Source organism: Perca fluviatilis, chromosome 9, assembly GCF_010015445.1.
Source record: "Perca fluviatilis chromosome 9, GENO_Pfluv_1.0, whole genome shotgun sequence".
NCBI lineage: Eukaryota > Metazoa > Chordata > Actinopteri > Perciformes > Percidae > Perca > Perca fluviatilis.
Window position 1 is genome coordinate 13276360 of NC_053120.1, and position 17303 is coordinate 13293662.

General features: G+C 39.7%; 1 protein-coding gene across 1 annotated transcript; it reads right to left on the minus strand.

Annotated features, from left to right (window-relative positions):
• Positions 1–256: 256 nt before the first annotated feature.
• Positions 257–17076, minus strand: lurap1 (leucine rich adaptor protein 1). The gene is made up of 2 exons (XM_039811890.1): positions 16828–17076; positions 257–3484 (listed from the first exon to the last, which is right to left on the minus strand). Exons 1-2 carry the CDS (start codon positions 17038–17040, stop codon positions 2615–2617), a joined length of 1083 nt encoding a protein of 360 aa, XP_039667824.1. The 5' UTR covers positions 17041–17076; the 3' UTR covers positions 257–2614.
• Between the last annotated feature and the right edge of the window lie 227 nt (positions 17077–17303).

Below are 17303 nucleotides of genomic sequence, written 5' to 3' on the forward strand. Positions count from 1 at the left end.
TTGGCATTCTAAACTCTGGTCGATTTATGAGGAGTATGGTTGACTGCTCCTCAGATCTCTGCAGGGTAAATCCAGACAGCTAGCTAGACTATCTGGCCAATCTGAGTTTTCTCTCGCACGACTAAAACAACTTTTGAACGTACACATGTTCCACCAAATTAAGTTCCTTCCTGAGGCCATTTTGCAGAGGCACCTGTGCTGTGTCTGGCGTTTAGCACCGCCCAAGTCAATTTTGATTGGTTTAAAGAAATACCAGAGCATCCCGGAATGCTGTGTGGACTAGCCAACCTTCCTCCGCAGCGCTGTGGAGATAGGGCTGGCAATGCGAGACTAACTATGACTCAACACGTTAAAACAACTAGTTGCACTGCATATTAATGCAAGCAATTAACAAGCAGTTTACTCTTTACATGGAGTGAAATAGCAAGATCAGAGTAACAATGGGACTACAGATGCAAATTACCCTAAGGCTAACTCTGGTGCAATGCATTAAATGATTACATTTATGTTTAAAGTGCACACTGTCCCTTACAAATAAAATTGAAATTGAGTTTGCTAAACCCTTTTCCCGGACTAAAACACGACAGACCTGTCAAGCTTTGGATTTCTCCACATGTTGAAGTCTAAAAATGTAAGGGCTGGATCATACATTGTGTTTATTCCATCATTCCATTATTGTAAACTCACTCCTCATTATCAGTTTCTCAAAAGGTCATATAAGGTAGGAGAGAGGGTAAGAGAGGAGCTTTTTTTTGACTGTAGCATACAAAGTTGTGTACCGATTGTGTAACAGGTTCCCCATTCGTTTATCAAATGTGTCGCTCTACCCCTGCAGCATCAACATGACTAACTGCAGACCGGTAGGAGCACAAGTAACGCTGTGATGAATGAGCTGAAAATGGTTAAAAACCTTTGGGACTCATCTATTCTTATCTGAACCTGACAGGCCAGCTGTGCTTAGGCAGGAAGTCAGCATCTCTCTCTCTCTCTCTCTCTCTCTCTCTCTCTCTCTCTCTCTCTCTCTCTCTCTTTCTCTCTCACAAACACACACACACACCAACACACACACACACACACACACACACCCTTTCTTGTCAGTAGTCTTGGAAACTCCAGGCTGCTTATGTAAGCCACAAAAAAGGCTTCAAGAAATATTGCTTTTCTTTTCTGATTGTTTTAGGTCTTCAACACATTTCTCGTGATTTAACCAATAAAGCTCTCAGCACAGGGCATGCAATATCCACCCAGCCAACATAATACATTTGCCAGTCAACACTTACATAGCGAGAGCACACAAACTGGTTGGTCTAGTCATTTGTATACGCAAGCAAGAGAGTCAAAAGACTCAGATTATCAAAACAGCAGTGCAGTCATCTCAAAAGGGAAAAGTACAGGCATATGTAGTTAAGGTTTACACCAATCAGGCACAACATCTGCTTAGTAAAAACGTACACGGGGTACCATAACGGTTAAAAGAAAAAAATAATATTCAGCCATATTCAGTATTTGCCTACAACCAGCCACGACTGCTACCTGATGCACACTGTAGCTGTATTGCGATTCAGTGAATATACAAGATTGCAGATGGTTGGTTAAGCACTGAAGGTATTTAGCTCCACAATGACACAAATGCTAACAGTGGGTACGTTATTTTTCGATGAGGGAAACTTTTACTAACCTCAGTGCTCTGTCTTCTATTTTAACATCTTCTATTTGTTTTGTTCAGGCAGCTACGTGTTCGGGGGAGAAACACACACATATTTTATCAAAAGGTCATTAATATTATGTTTTGCTAATACTTTATCAAGTAATACTGTCTATAACCATTAAGTGTTCAGTTATAGTGTCTTAGACAAAGGTTTCATATAATAAATTTAATTTGTGACTCAAACATGATGGTTTGATAGGGGAACACTTTGGTCTTCTACTAACTTAAATGCAGTACAATCGGCTCTATCAGTGCTATTTGTAGTGGCCTTAAAGGTCCATTACAGGGCGTATGAAGTAATTTAGGAGACCCCAGAACAATATTCTTTACGGGGAGATCTTTGTTGTGCCCCTGGGGTTTTAATTATAGACTGAGTGTAATAAGAGAAACTGATCTAATGGGAATTTATTTTTGCTTAAAAAAGTAAAATTATAATTTAAAATTATAATAATTTACATTGGTTAATGTAGCATGTCAAGCAATCTGAAATCATGTTCAGCTCTCCATCAGATCGTCTCACTGTGCTTAAGAAAAGAAAAGAAAAGAAAAGAAAAGAAAAGAAATCAGGGAATAGAAAGAAAGACCCTGAGACACAGGATTTTAAAATTGATTTGTGTGAGGCAGCCCAGTTTGGCTAAAAAGGGTCAAAATCCTGAAATGTGCATCCATCTTAATACTGACATCAATGTTTTATAGAAAAAGTTAGTGCAGTCACAGGAGGGAACAACAGGACAGAAACAAAGTTATTCTTAGTATTTCAAACCCAGTGTCTTCCAACAAGGAAAGCTTCACTATGTGCATGTCAGACCAGCAGCTCACTCTTCTTCTATCCTTCAGTGATCTGGTCTTTGATGTTACAGAGGGAGTGTTCAATAGTGGCTTTAGTCCCCTCTGTTATTATCCTCCTTACAAAAACGTCACATCTTCTTGCGACTGCACCCATCGCCAGTGCGCGTCATACTCCAGATGCATTTTTCCGTTCATTTTGCAAGTATCCAAGTCGATCTTTCCATTTTTGTAAGGTCTGAGTTTGGGGCTCTGGCCGGTTCCCAGTTTCTCATTGAGGCTGAGGCGGGTTGGGCTGCCTGTTTGTGTCATTGCTTTCTCCAGGACACCATTAGCCTTGATGGCTTGTGTCTGGGTATTGTCCTCAGAAACGGGACTTCCTTTACCCCTCTCTGAAGCCTTCGTCCAGACCGGAGCGTCTTGCTTGGGGCCTTCAGACTTGGCTTGGGGAGAGCTGACAGGAACAGCTGGTTTCCCAGTCCCAGTAATAGCACTGGTACCCCCTGTCCCTGTTCCACCTTTCACCTCCATCCCATTTCCAACCCCAGGTCCATTTTCATTTGGCCCAGCACGAATCCCACTTCCAGACCCAGTTCCAGACCTCACCCCTACCCCAGCTCCTGTGACCGTGACCCCAGGGCCTCCCCCTGTCCGGCCCCCAGCGGTAGCCTCTGAGACCAGCGGCGTGGTGGAGCAGATGACTGACTCTGAGCTGGAGGGGCAGTACTCATCCATGTCATCTGCCAGGGTGTCCAGGTAGCTGCCGATGGAGATGTTGTCCAGCTTGTCATTGGGGTCCTGCAGGCTGCTCCAGGAGCCTCTCCAGGAGGTGTCGGGGCCCTCGCCCAGGCTGTACTGGCTGCTGGTTAGGCTGCTGCAGTGGCTCGTCAGTGTGCTGCGCTCCTCCAGCAACCATTTCACTGCCTCAATGCCTTCATGGACCGCCAGCAACTGCTGCAAGATCTTGACGTCCACAGAACGCAAGTGAGCCTGTGGAGAAATAAAAAAGGAGATGTGAATGAAGGTACAAAGTTTATGACTATTTTCATGCGTTCATGTTTTGATAGTTTGCAATAGGAAAGCAAAAGTTCTATATGAGAAGCAGACAAACTATAAACCTGGGAACCACCAGGAGTATGCATATATTTATTTTAAGCATTCAGCTTTGGCTCCACAGGCGAGTGCACACACCAAAAATAAATGGTAAAATAAAATACTTGAATATTTATTTAGTCATAATTATGAAAGTAATAATTGGTAATGGTGTCTGGCAGAGATTGGTGTCTGGTGTCTTCTAGTATGTGTGTGTGTGTGTGTGTGTGTGTGTGTGTGTGTGTGTGTGTGTGTGTGTGTGTGTGTGTGTGTGTGTGTGTGTGTGTGTGTAGGAGGTTGAAAAAGCCAAAGATGAATAAAAGGAAAAAGATGGCTGTGGCCATGGAAAATTCCTCCCCAGAATACATTAGCAGAGGTCTGCGGTGAAGTGCAGGGCCAAGAGGTGATATATGGCACAGACATTCAAAGATGCAGTCCTCTCTGCAGATAACAAGTCTCTTTCAAAGCTTAAGCCTTTAGTCTTTTAGTATCTCAGTTTTCTAACACGTAATAATGTTTTTCTTTATTACTTTTTCTCTCTCTCTCTGCTACTTGCGAAAATGTGGTAGAATAGGTGGTCAAAAACTGCATATGTAGCAATGTTAGGTAGAAGTGCAGGGACATTAAGTCCTTTGCTGTCTGACCTTTAGGAGTCTTTGTATACTGCTCATTTCCTATATATACTATAGAAAGAAAGGTATTGATTCTTTTAACCTGCCAAACTATTCATCTCTTGGTCCTGCATAATGTTAGCATCGATAGCCATGCCTCCAGTGTGGCGATGCATCATTGTAGAATTAGTTTGTATGGCATTTCTGTCATGATTCTCAAAAAAAACCTCTCCCTGCCATCCCGAGATTCCTTCATCTACAAGGAAAAGTGTGCATGTACAGAGAAAAATATGTCTCATACATAACATTTTAAGCATAGGAGGTGGCTGACCTTTGTTTAAACCACTGCTGGCTGTAGAAACTACTTAAGCACCTTCAGTGTATTCCCCTAATCTTTGTCAGTATCAGGCCCACTGTAGTTAAATACTGAAGATGGGTGATTTAGATCAGTGGTTTCTAAATTGTGGGTTGGAAGCCCCAAAATATAAAACTGAGAAGTCACATAAATCTAAATTATATTTGTTTTTCTTCCTTTCTTCTTTTTGTGTTTTTGTGTGACCTATTGTATACTTTCACATTTTTAGGCCTCTATAAATCATTCAAATGATACAATCAGAGAAGGAAAATCCCCTTTTGGTCCGCATTCAGGCCATAAGCTTTGATGAGGGGTTACAAGCAGCTTCATTTCTAGTAGTCAAAGGCCTCAAAGGTTGGGAACCATCTGTTTAGATAATACTCCATGCTTACGTTGAATATGGGCGGGTTGCCCCTGTTACGTGCAGCCCACTATGTTACCCATGCCCATGTAATATGGACCTACATCATTAACTCAACCACTGTTACTTAGTCTGATTGCCTTGAAATCTTTAAATGGGTTGTTTATGTGATTTGTGAGGACATTGGTTTACCAAAACTTAAACCATAACCGCTATATGCCTAACCCAAACCTTACCAAAGCATGACTTTAATCTGAACCAAAACCAAAGTCTTAATCCATAAATGCAAAAATGGTCAAGCATGTGGGGACCAGCTTTTTGACCTCATATGGGAGTAGACAAAAAAACTACTTTTTCAGGCTACACCTCAACACCCCGTGCTAGCACTTAACTACCATCTCACTGTAGCTCTCTGAACACACGTTTAGCAGTTTACTGGGGAGATTTGCAATTTCAACGTTTGTTTTGAGTTTGAATGCACTTATTTGGACAAAAGCATCTGCCAAATGAATGTATATGTATATATATATATATATATATAGATATATCTATGTATATCTATATATATATATAATATGTACCTGTGTAAAAATATGTGTCCCCACATCATCTAAGATGCAGAAAAGACATCTGGAACAGCTAAGATGAAGAAGAATGGTGGTCAATGTGGTGCAGATCTGCGTGCGTGTGTGCGTGCGTGGCTGTAAACTGGCTGGTGTCCCGAGGCACAGTCAGACTGAGCGCCTAAAGAGGGTGGCAGTAAAAGTAGCTCCATGTCTCTCAGCGCTGAGGTAGCACAATGCTAACTCTGCTGCTGAGTTGTCTGACAACATAGATCCACTAAATTTATTCTTCTTTAGTCGGAAGGCTGCCTTTTATTCAATAATCTATATTCAGTCGTGATTGATGTGTATCCTTACTAGGGCTGCACAATATATTGTTTTTTATCGTCATCGCAATATCAACTAGCGCAATAAACACATCGCGAAAGGCTGCGACATATCGTGAAAGACACTCCGATATTTTTTGTCTTAGTTGAAAGAAAATATCAGTAGAAAACTGCACTTTAAAATGTGACGGTCATTCTTTTTTCAGTGTTGCCTTTTATATTCAATTCACTGTTTTCACTGAATTTGATCAATAGAAGAAAGTTGGAAATTATTTCCTTTGATTTGTTTTAAATTCAACAACTAATTTGTTGTATTTTAGCAGAATACTGAAAGCAGCAGAACTGAGTACACTTTAATATATGTTTATTTATCGCAAGTAATATTGTTATAATATCGCAGCCCTAATCCTAACCAAACCAAAATTATTTGAATCCACAATAACATGTAGACATACACACATTTTAAAATGCTTAATAATGCTAGTCTGTAAAACACATGTGTGTATTCTGACTGTACTTTAATATTCAATATGCTGTTCATCAGTAAACATGCATGTAAAAGGAAATGATGATACAAGTAGAGTTGCGTCAAATAATAAATAAATAATCTGCAACTATATTGATAATTAATGCTTTAAGTCATTTTTAAAGCAACACATTACACAATGAAACACTAATCAAGCAAACAATTAGTAGTCACAGTCCTGGATATAGATTTGTTTTCCTCAAACATATGGCATATACTGTAGAAAATGCACATAATCCTACTACATTTTCCCAGAAAGAGCAGTTTCAGTGAATAAATGTAGAATAACAAGCAGAAATGTAACCAAAATCCAGATCTAAAATGCAGCATTGCTTTTGGTCTTATTACCATAAATGCTTTCATCTTTAGAATTTGTTGATTTTGTTTTTGTTATTAATCTAGAAATCAACATTGTACAATACAAAGATATCACATTCTGTTAAATAAAAATGTGCAAATAAGTCCTTTATGCAAATTGTGTTTTCATTCATTCATCATTTTTTCATTAAAAATGCCTACATGTCTATCATTGTGCCAACAGTGGAATCTGTCCAGTTTACATACTCACCAGCTGTGTCTTACATTGTGTGTTATGCTGCTGTTCCAGCAGGAAAATTATTTCATTTTTCATTATTTCCAAATTGATTACAGCCTTTAGTTATACGATGAAGTCAAACAGATTTAGTATAGAAAGAAGTCTGAATGAAACTTGAATGAAAAAAGTCAAACTGGGGCCAAAAGCTTTTTAGGTGAGTCCAGTCAGCCAGATGAGAGCAGGGAGCCCAGGACTTCCGCAGCCTTGAGGACTGAACACACACATTAATCATCTTTTCATCTTTTTTCATTTTTGTGCCATCAGTATGTACGGCCAAACATATTTCAGTTTTCTTGCTGAGGCATGAGGCCAAGCACCATCAGGCTGATGATTCTGGAAAGTTTATGTTTCTGCCTTTGCACTGCAAACAATAGTCAGAATCATTCTTTGTTTAAAATTAATCTGCTAAATGAGCGAGATTTCACTTGGCTCAGGATTTTTCTTAAATCAAATGACATTTAAATATTAATAGCGGAGTCATCTGCCAAAAACTGTTTCATGACACCTTATTTTATGAAATTGAAAAAATGCTGAATTAAAGGTACACTAAGCGATGTCACGCGTTTTTTAGGCTACAACATTTTTTGTCACATACAGCAAACCTCTCCTCACTATCCGCGAGCTGCCAGTCCCCTGAACACACTGTAAAAAACCGCGGTCTCTGTAGACAGCCCAGGGTCCACAAACGGCAACAAAAACAAAGTGGCCAACCTGGACCACAAAAACATAACAAACCATGTTCCGACAAGAAGGATTTGGGCTGGGGGTTGGGGGGGTTAGTGTGTGGAAGCACGGAAGGGAGGGGGGAGGGGATGGGATGAGGAGGAGGGAGGGGTGAGCTAGTCTTGTTTTGTTTGAAAATACTTAGAACATCAACAAGAATAACGTCACCCAACATTGCTTAGAGCACCTTTACATTACCATTGTTTATCATAAGTCAAATAAGTCAGTCTATTAATAAAATAACTGATTAACTTCATGGTAATCATTGGCAATTTAATAATAGTGTAACTGGATCAGTCATTTGCAAAGTTAAAAAAACCAATATTTGCCCTAACATCTTGTACAATGTGAAGATTAGTTCTTTAACTTTTGTATCACTTTTAAAATTAGTATGTTTAGTGTTTTTGATTATTGGTCAATCAAAATAATTATTTTGATTGACCAATAATCAAAAACACTAAACATACTAATAAGTAGCTTGAAGACATCACTTTAGGATCTGGTTACAAGCATTTGCCATTATTTTTGACATTCAACAGACTAAACAATCATTTAATGTAATCCATACCAGTTGTATGTGTGCATTCACGCTGTCTCAGTGTAACACAGCTGAGCTTTAGGAAAAACCCTCAGCACAGAATTCAAACACCAACAGGAGAAGGTGTCTGATGGTAACACTTCAGTGATCTCCTCTGCATGAGGGAATTTAACTAAAGGTGTGTTTCTGTCCCTGACTTTGACTGACCTATTTCTATCTCTGTCAAACTACAAAACACTGGTGAGACCCTGAAAGTGCCACAACTGCCAACACATCAGACGTACCTAAAACAGCTTCACACTGTACACTGAGAACATTGTTGGGTTTACTGTAGTAAACATTGTTGTTTACTATTGTGGATATTTTGTTGGACTTTGGTTTCCAGATTGTAGTTTTTTTTTTTTTTTCTTCTGTCAAAATTTTTGATTATGTGGCAGAGCAAATTGTGGTGTCGTGTTTGGGATCAGAGGTTTGTACCTTGGTTTTATCCAGGCAGAGGTGTTGATTAAATGGTTACACAAGACACAAACTGAGGCGACAGCTGCTGCAAAACTCTCAAATGTTTTAGATAAAAAGTCTTAAGTGATTGTTATTTTTAACTATCAACATGTCATTTATCAAATTCTAAAGCGTGACAGTAGATGCTCTGTCATCTTTGCTGTTTTACTGTTCAAATGTGCAAAAAGTTATGAAATGCAGCTTTTTTTCCCCAAACAGAAGCCAAGTGTTATTTTTCAAATAAAATCCTCCTTTTTCAAATAAAACTTGGCCTGATACTAACTCCTTATCTTAAAGAATTAAGGGGATACGATTTAGGTCTTATTTTTGTAGTTTTGGCCATCATTTATACTAATCTGCAATAATATTCTTGGCTTATTTACAACCAGTCTTGGCTGACCGCTTGTGTTTCTTGCCATCTGTCTTCGGGTGAGTGTTATGTTATCATAACCAAAACTGACAATGAAAATAAAACCCAACTTGTAATAAAACAAAATAATCCTTTTAGTTTCATTTTACATGTTGTTGTAGACTAGCTTTCCCTTTTCAATATGCGAAAGGATCAGCAAGGTTAATCTGATCAGACCATCTTCTCTTTTGGGGGGAGTGTAAGAATGCATTTTCAATCATGAATTGACAGATTGAGTGTCGCAACACAGCCATTCAGTCTTGAATTTCCCCTTGGGGATCAATAAAGTATCTATCTATCTATCTATCTATCGATCTGATACGGTACACAGCGATAACCAACCCAGTCTCACGCGAACTGCCGTGAGACCGTGTTGCGATAACGTATGCACAGCTGAAGTGTGATCAGTGACGCAGACTCTCCCACGTGGGCGAAAACAGCTTCCCAATGTCACACAGCTACCTAACAGACTGCTGAATCACTGCCAGCAGGGACAGCACAAACACACTTGTTTTCTCGTACACCAGCACAAAAAAAACCTGTCTCTCTGCACAGTCTCTCTCTCATGTCCTCTGGTGTCCCTGTCTGTCATTTCACCTTCCCAATCTAACTCTGCAGACATACAGTGTCCTGGCAGAGTCCCTACAGGCTCAATTGACAGAAGGTCGGCCCTGTCGCTCCGTGAACCTCCAACTGCTCCATCTGTCTACCTTCACCCCTGAATGATCCGTAAAATATCTAATCATCCTTGTATTTTGTCTCATTTTCTCTTTTGTGTTTCTTTATTTGACTGATCAAAGCATTGCATCTGTTTATTCTTCCCTCATTATCATCTTTCTCCGTCTCCTTGTTCTATTTGTCCCAGCAGACATGTTTGGGATCACAACATGCAGGATTTGTTTAATTATTAAAATAAATTTGGGAAAACAAATTAGTATATAAACATAATTTCTCAGAGACAGGGTTGAAAATTAAATGTTATGGGCGAATAAAGGAGCTCAGGTCCTTTGGCAATAATTTAATTAGACAAAGTCTTTGAGGCGATATGGCCAGTAGCTAAAAAGAAGACTGAGATTAAATAGACTAGATTTGGATTCCCTACAGCTCTGCTCTGCACTCAACGCTGACTTTGCAATGTCATTTAACTGCCCAGAGGTGGAAGACAGCAGTAGAGAATGACAGGGAAAAGCTACAGAGAGAAAGAATCACAAGACAAGAAGAATGACATACCCCGAGCAATAACACAGCATTCACCCTGTATGTCTCCCTTTGATAGCAGCGTGTGTGTGTGTGTGTGTGTGTGTGTGTGTCTTTGTGGGTTTTGTAGGAGTGAAGTCTCTGCCTCCAGTAAATCTGTTTAGATCAGGAGAGTGTGTTCCATTAGACAGCTGGAAACAATTGCACAAGACAGAAGCTTTACAACTGCTCTCAGAGGGATGATTAGCAATACTAAAATCATTAAAAACAACATTTATTTGACTTCACAGTGCTGTAAAATCTTCTCTACCATACTATGCCATAAGCACTGAAAAGACTAAAGCCAGATATCAGACACCAAGATCAGACCAGAAGATCACTCCAAAAGCCTTTTCACTCATTAAGTACACTGTATGTCATCTTAGATCTCTTCCTTCCTATTTCTCTGACATACAAGAACAATGATGAAAGCGGCATGACATTAGTTAATGAATCAAATGCAGTGCAATGACAGGAATTTAATCAGCAATATTTCTGTCAATTAAATGTTGATCAATCATGCGCAAACAAAACAGCCCCAAACAATTGCTCAATAGCACTGCTAGTGGAGAAAAACTCGACAGGGTACTTTAATGTACTATTACTACTACTACTATTAGCCATGCAAAGGGAAAGGCATTGTACAACAGTTGCCTTATTTGTCGAAAAAAAACTAATTCAGTTTGACTCTTATTTAGTAACTCGGGCTGATGAATGAGTTTTTGTTGTGTGAAGTTGACATAAAAGTTGAAGGAAGTGTGTTTGTTCATGTCTAACATACACTATAAAGTGTACACTTTATGTATACACTAACAGTTAACAAGAAGCAGAGCAACATTTCATTACTGGTGGTGACACAATGACTACGTTTACATGCAGCCAATAACCCGTTCAAAACCGGAATATTAGCAATAACCCGGTCGCGCACGGCCATGTAAACACCGGCAAAAACCCGAATATGCTCATATTCCGGTTTTTAAAAACCCGAATATGCTACCTGGGTTACCCCTTTTCTAACCCGAAATTTTGGTCATGTAAACGCGTATCGGCATATCTCCATCAAAAGGAACATTGATTTGTGTTCTGCGCATGTTCTATTCGCAAGGAATCTTGGTCTTTTGAGTAGAGAGAACTTCTTGTATGCGCCAGAAAACACAGTTATAATAATAATTATATACTATAATAATATAGTTATGTCAATGCAGAAAACCTGCGCGCAGTATACCGGAAGTAAACAAGAAGTAGAGGTAAACATGGCGAGACGCAGCACAGCACCACACTTTTGGAGCGAGGAGGAAACCAATTTCTTTATTAGTGTGGTGAAAACCATGAATATAATGTCTTTTGTTGACGGCAGAAAGTACCGAGATAGTGAGATTTATAAGAAGGTGACCGAAAAGTTATTGCGTCTTAAGGTTGTCCGTAGGCTACGTCCAGACGCTAACCATGCGTCGCCGTTTACGTCGGGATATTGCCATTTGATTACAAATGCCATGTATACAGGAGTAACTCTCTCTGCTCACGCATGTAAACAGGTTATTCCGAATGTTTCAGAAACCCGAATAGTGACCTTAACCCGACCATAACCCGAAAATTGACAGCTTGTAAACGTAGTCAGTGATGACATGGCCCACACATACACACAGATACACAGCAGACTGATGCTGTAGCCCAGCATCACCATGCTTTGCAGTTACAGATACAGTAGAGTAACAAATAGAGATGCACTGATTGACCGGCTGGTGACCGGAATTGGCCGATTTTCATGTGATCAGCCATGACCGGCGATCGGCCGGTCAGTCTGACATATGCCGATTTTATGCCGGTCAAATGCACTCAGGCGCCGCATGATTAACATCGCGCAACATCAGTATCACCCGTGTACAGGCAGGGTTTCCGCTATATGCATGTAGCAGCGGCGCACAGCCGCTCCATCAGCTGTTTATGAAATGTCATAAAGTCGTAATTATACACGGCTCTGCAGAGCAGTCTGCTCTACTGATGTCAGGCAAACAGTCAGCCGCTCTCTCTCCCCTCTGAGATTGAACAACTGGAACATGAAAACCGTATCAGACCACGAAATGAGACAAGAAGCTAACGTTAGCGAACGCTGTGGTCCCTCTGCCTCTGACGCCCCGCTGCAGGAGATGCTGTATTCCTCTGACACGCTGTACTAACGTTACTGTTTAAAACACTTTCCAGGTTAGTGGGGATGCACACCGTAATCTTCCCTCAGCGTTTAGTTTTGTTGCTAAACTGTGTGTAAAATGAGTGGTGACGTTAAATCATCTGTTTCAGGTAACTGGACCCTAGGGTACCATCTATTTGCTGGATTTTTCCGAGGTAACCGTCGGTATAACGTTAGCAGATAAGCCTGTTGACAGCAACGGTATTGTTCATATTTATGCACAATGACAAATAAAGCAAACTTGCTAAAAAAGGAACTATACACTTCAGGTAGCGTTACTGTTGATGTTCAAACAGGCCTGTGTGTTTGTTTTGAGAAATAAATTTATACTACAAGGCTATATTTATTTTATTTTTTATTTATAGGCCTATATTATTTTATTGCCATTACCTGTTTTCATACATACAGAAGTTTAGTTTGCGAAATATATCAGATTTCTTGTTGGATATTGGATGTGAAAAGAAGGAAACGGTTCTAACATTGCACTTTATATGTGTGTGAATTTCCCACACCAGGAGTAATTTATATAGTTCTATTTTATAGCAATCGATTATCTGTTAAAATCATTTTCTATGTTCTATGCAAAATGTAAAATGTTCTATTACAGAAAGAAATATTTGTGTGTGCTTTAAAGTGGTCAGAAAAAATGAAATCAGAATCGGCTAAAATCAGTATCGGCAGGTCAAACTCAATGAAAATGTAATCGGTGCATGACAAATGACTGTGAAACACAACAGACACAAACAGTGAGAAAACAACATACTGGTTAATAATGTATGCACAAGTGTGTCTACAGTTTTTCATTAGATTAAAGTGCAATACTCTTCTTCTGCACTCCTATTACACCACACCACTCTCACAGATGAATGAAGCAGACACACACACACACACACACACACACACACACACACACACACACACACACACACACACACACACACACATATACATACACACACTGCTGGAAGTTTCATTCCCTGCAGTGAGGAAGAGGCTTTTTATCACTTCTCTCTCAGTCCTCCCTCTTTTGCAGCAGACCTGATACATGGCTGAAACTGTTAACAAATCAGTCTCTCTGCTCTCAACAGATTTAAAGAAACTCTCTGGATGCTTTGTGAATCCAAACTGGGTGCGTTGGTCGACTATATACTTAGGAACTGGCTGACATTGGTCGACAACAGTTAATTTCTCTTTAAAGGTGCAATATGTAATACTGACAGCTAGTGTTTAAAATAGTTACTGTAGTACAAATTCAAAATACTGGAGAGAGTCGTCTCCCCCGCCCCCTCCTCCCCAGACTTGAAGTTCATGGAGGTTGCCAGGCTGAGACCGCAGCATCCACAATAATGTTGCTAGACGCTTGTCTCACATAGCCAGACATTACTTCATAGCACATTAGAGTAGCTAACGTTAGATGCTGGCTATGTAGACAGTCATAAAAGCCCGTGCTCACGCGGAGCTCTGTACCCAACTGACAGACACACTTTTTCGGCTTAGAATTACGGTAGGAACCGCTAAAAACACAACAACCTCGCCGTCCTCTGCACCTGACGGACAGACACTTCTTCGGCTTAGAATTCTGGTAGGAACTGCTAAAAATAACACTAACTTGTCGTCCTCTCCACCCGACTTAACACACTTTATTGGCTTAGAGTTACGGCAACAATCGCTAAACACACTTCAAACTCACGGTCCTCTCTTCCCGATTTACAGCCCTCCTCTCTTGTCTTAAAATAACTCACCGTTGACGGCTACAGCCGCTGAACAGGCTACACGTTGTAAACAGCCATGGCTCGCTTGCCTGGTCCTCCGGTAATGTTAGCGGTTAGCGGGGTCAGCATGGCGGCGTTAGACAGGACCAGCCGGGATCACTTTACTGGCTGTGTCTCAATATGTTTCTGCGAGTAAACAACTCGGTTACTCTAGCTATATAATTCAATGTGAATATACAAATGTTGAAATGAAATAAAATGCCCGTCCCTTGTAGCCTTGATAAATTACTCTGAAGCTAATGGAAATGGTAACACTTTACAATAAGGTACACAAAAAATAGGTAGTTAAGTTAGTTACTGTTTTTGAAAGAGTAACGAATGATTAGCTACCCTTTTTCAAAAGGGTAGTTACCCTTGGCTGTCAAACTGGGCAGTTGATAACAACACACAGGCCAAAACACAAACAGAAATTCCGGCATTAGCATTGTTGTCAAAAAAGATTTGACAACTTAGCATGTTTCCTTAATATCTGATGACGCATTGGGGTTAGGGATAACCCATTTTTGGATTTATTACAGTAAACATATAACATATTGCACCTTTAACATTCACATTTTGATGTCCTAATAATTGTCGTTGTTCCCTATGAAAATAATCATTTGATTGAAAGCTTGGAGACTAAATATCAGCCCGTTTCTACAGACAAAACTGGGCCTGATGATGTCACTGAAAGGATCCAAACTTACACCACCAATATCATATTCAGATACATTTCTTCTTCTTACCTGGTATTTCATTTATTTAGCTTTTACAATTTGTGACTGTAAGGGGAAACAGACTGTGCACTAAAGGGAATCAATCAAACTGTTTTATTCATTGATTTATTCATTTTAAGAATTGCTTTTATCTGTTTTTGCAAATGAACTATTCAAATAAATCTATGAGCCCACTTTCCTAAAAGTGAAGCTGATAATGTTTAATGAGGAAACGTTAAGTTACAGTGGGGAGAGAGCATTATTTCCTATTTAGGAATCACAATTCTAAAGTGCCTGGGCTACCGGCTTTATGAGCTGGCATTGCTAAGACACTGGAATGAAATAAGTTTATATTTCTAACACTTGACCAAACTGATAATGTGTTTAGGATGTTTGAATGTAACCGACATGTTTTGGAGCAACTCTCTCAGAAGACAGCTGGCTTTGTTTGGGAGTGTGGTGGCAGTGTTGCAACCATAAGAATGTATGAAATACATGATCACAAAAGGGGAAATAAAACAACAGTAGAGTGGTGCATTGTTGCTACAGGCCCCCACTGTTTGGAGGAGAAGGGTCCATGTAAACAAGAAGTAAGAGAGCTATTTGTTTAATGGAACAAATTGACCACTGCTCAACAGGAAATAATCTGCTGTCAAAACAAAAGAACAAAACAAATTGTCTGGAGAAAAGAAAAAGTTCAATTGCAGTTCACTTCTACATGTGATAATCATTAAATATGTGAAACTTTTTTTTTTTTACATATGAATCAAACTAAAATATATTTCAATGGGATAAATAATGTAGCCTACCCATATATATCACACCAAAACTCAGAGCCTATAGAAATAAAGTGTTGTCATACGTGAGAAAAAGTAATATTCACCATACAGACTACAGTATTGAAAATACCATACATTTGGTATTCAGTCCAACTGAATCAAAGCAAAAACAGTGGTTAGTTTCAGAGAGTACCAATTAGAGTAAGACTGATGAATCGTCCAAGCCGATATTAGCTTATTGCAGACATCGTTATCGGTTTATATGTTGTTGGCCATAGGTAACAAGAAATTGCAGTATAGAAATGCCAAACTAGGTTGGAAACAGTGTCACATTACATAGTTTGTCCACCAGAGAGCACTGACAAGTTGACTTTTTAACTGTAATATGTCCTGCACCTATCTTGATCACAATTCTTTAAAACAAAATATAGGCCTATAAGAGATCAATATTATTGGTTTATATTATGTTCAAAAATAATAATTACAGCCAATGTAGGCCTATCATTATTGGTCACGTTTGGCACATTAACTAAACATTAAATATTGAGATCTTATGTATTGGTCTCAAATAACAATTTGGTAGTCATGGTTAATATGATTTAGCTTGCAGTCCTATCAAAACAAATACTAATCTTGGTGTTTTTTTTTTTGGTACTGTAACTAAAACTGTTTTTCATGAATTCATCTAGCTAATACAATACTACTAATACTAATAGGCTACTACTTATCTCGCTTGTAGCCTACACATAGGCAATGACTGTGCTGCATAGTTTTCAACCATCTCTGAGTCATGATGAACTGATATGCTGATAAATGTTTAAATATTCACAACAGAGTCCAGTGGAGCAGAACTGGCTGGCTCAAATTCTCTTCTCAATCAATATTATATCTCAATGCTGTGGTGAGTGACTTCATTAATGCCACAACCTGGAAAAAAAGAGTCTGCCACACGTTCAACATCATGCGCGCGCGCACACACACACACACACACACACACACACACACACACACACACACACACACACACACACACACACACACACACACTCGACTAAAGCACTCTTACCATCTCCATCTTCAATTTCTTGATCTTTTCATCCAAACTCTTCTTCCCCGTGTCCTTACAGGTGTCGTGCGCGGTGGTCAGCTTGGCGTCTCCCCGGAGAGAGGACGCCTCTTCCCGCATCCACCTGAGCAAACCCTCGGGGGTCTTCCGGCCGATTTTCACCTCTATGTCTTTCAGATCTGGGATGGTCTCGCTGGCCGTGCCTTCATCCATCGTGTTCAGTGTATTTAAAGCGAAAAGAGCCGCAAGATTACGTCCTTTTCGTTTCTTGGAAATTGTTGCCTGTCAAGCTGCGAAAGTCACTTCCTATAGGATTGTATGGCATCCTATGCAACTCCAGCTGAGTTAGACTGCGCCAGAGAGAGAAAAACAACCTCAGCATCAACACAACACTGTGTGGTTATTCCAGCAGAATAATGCTTAGAGAAATTCTTAATTTAGCTGTATTGTCATCTCGTGTAAAAATAATAATGCCC

Excerpts from the sequence above, each read along its gene's own strand:
- lurap1 (XM_039811890.1), bottom strand. The coding sequence starts at position 17,040 with ATGGATGAAGGCACGGCCAGCGAGACCATCCCAGATCTGAAAGACATA. Across the intron at positions 3,485-16,827 it reads AGAAATTGAAGATGGAGATG|GCTCACTTGCGTTCTGTGGA; the intron begins GTAAGAGTGCTT and ends ATTTCTCCACAG.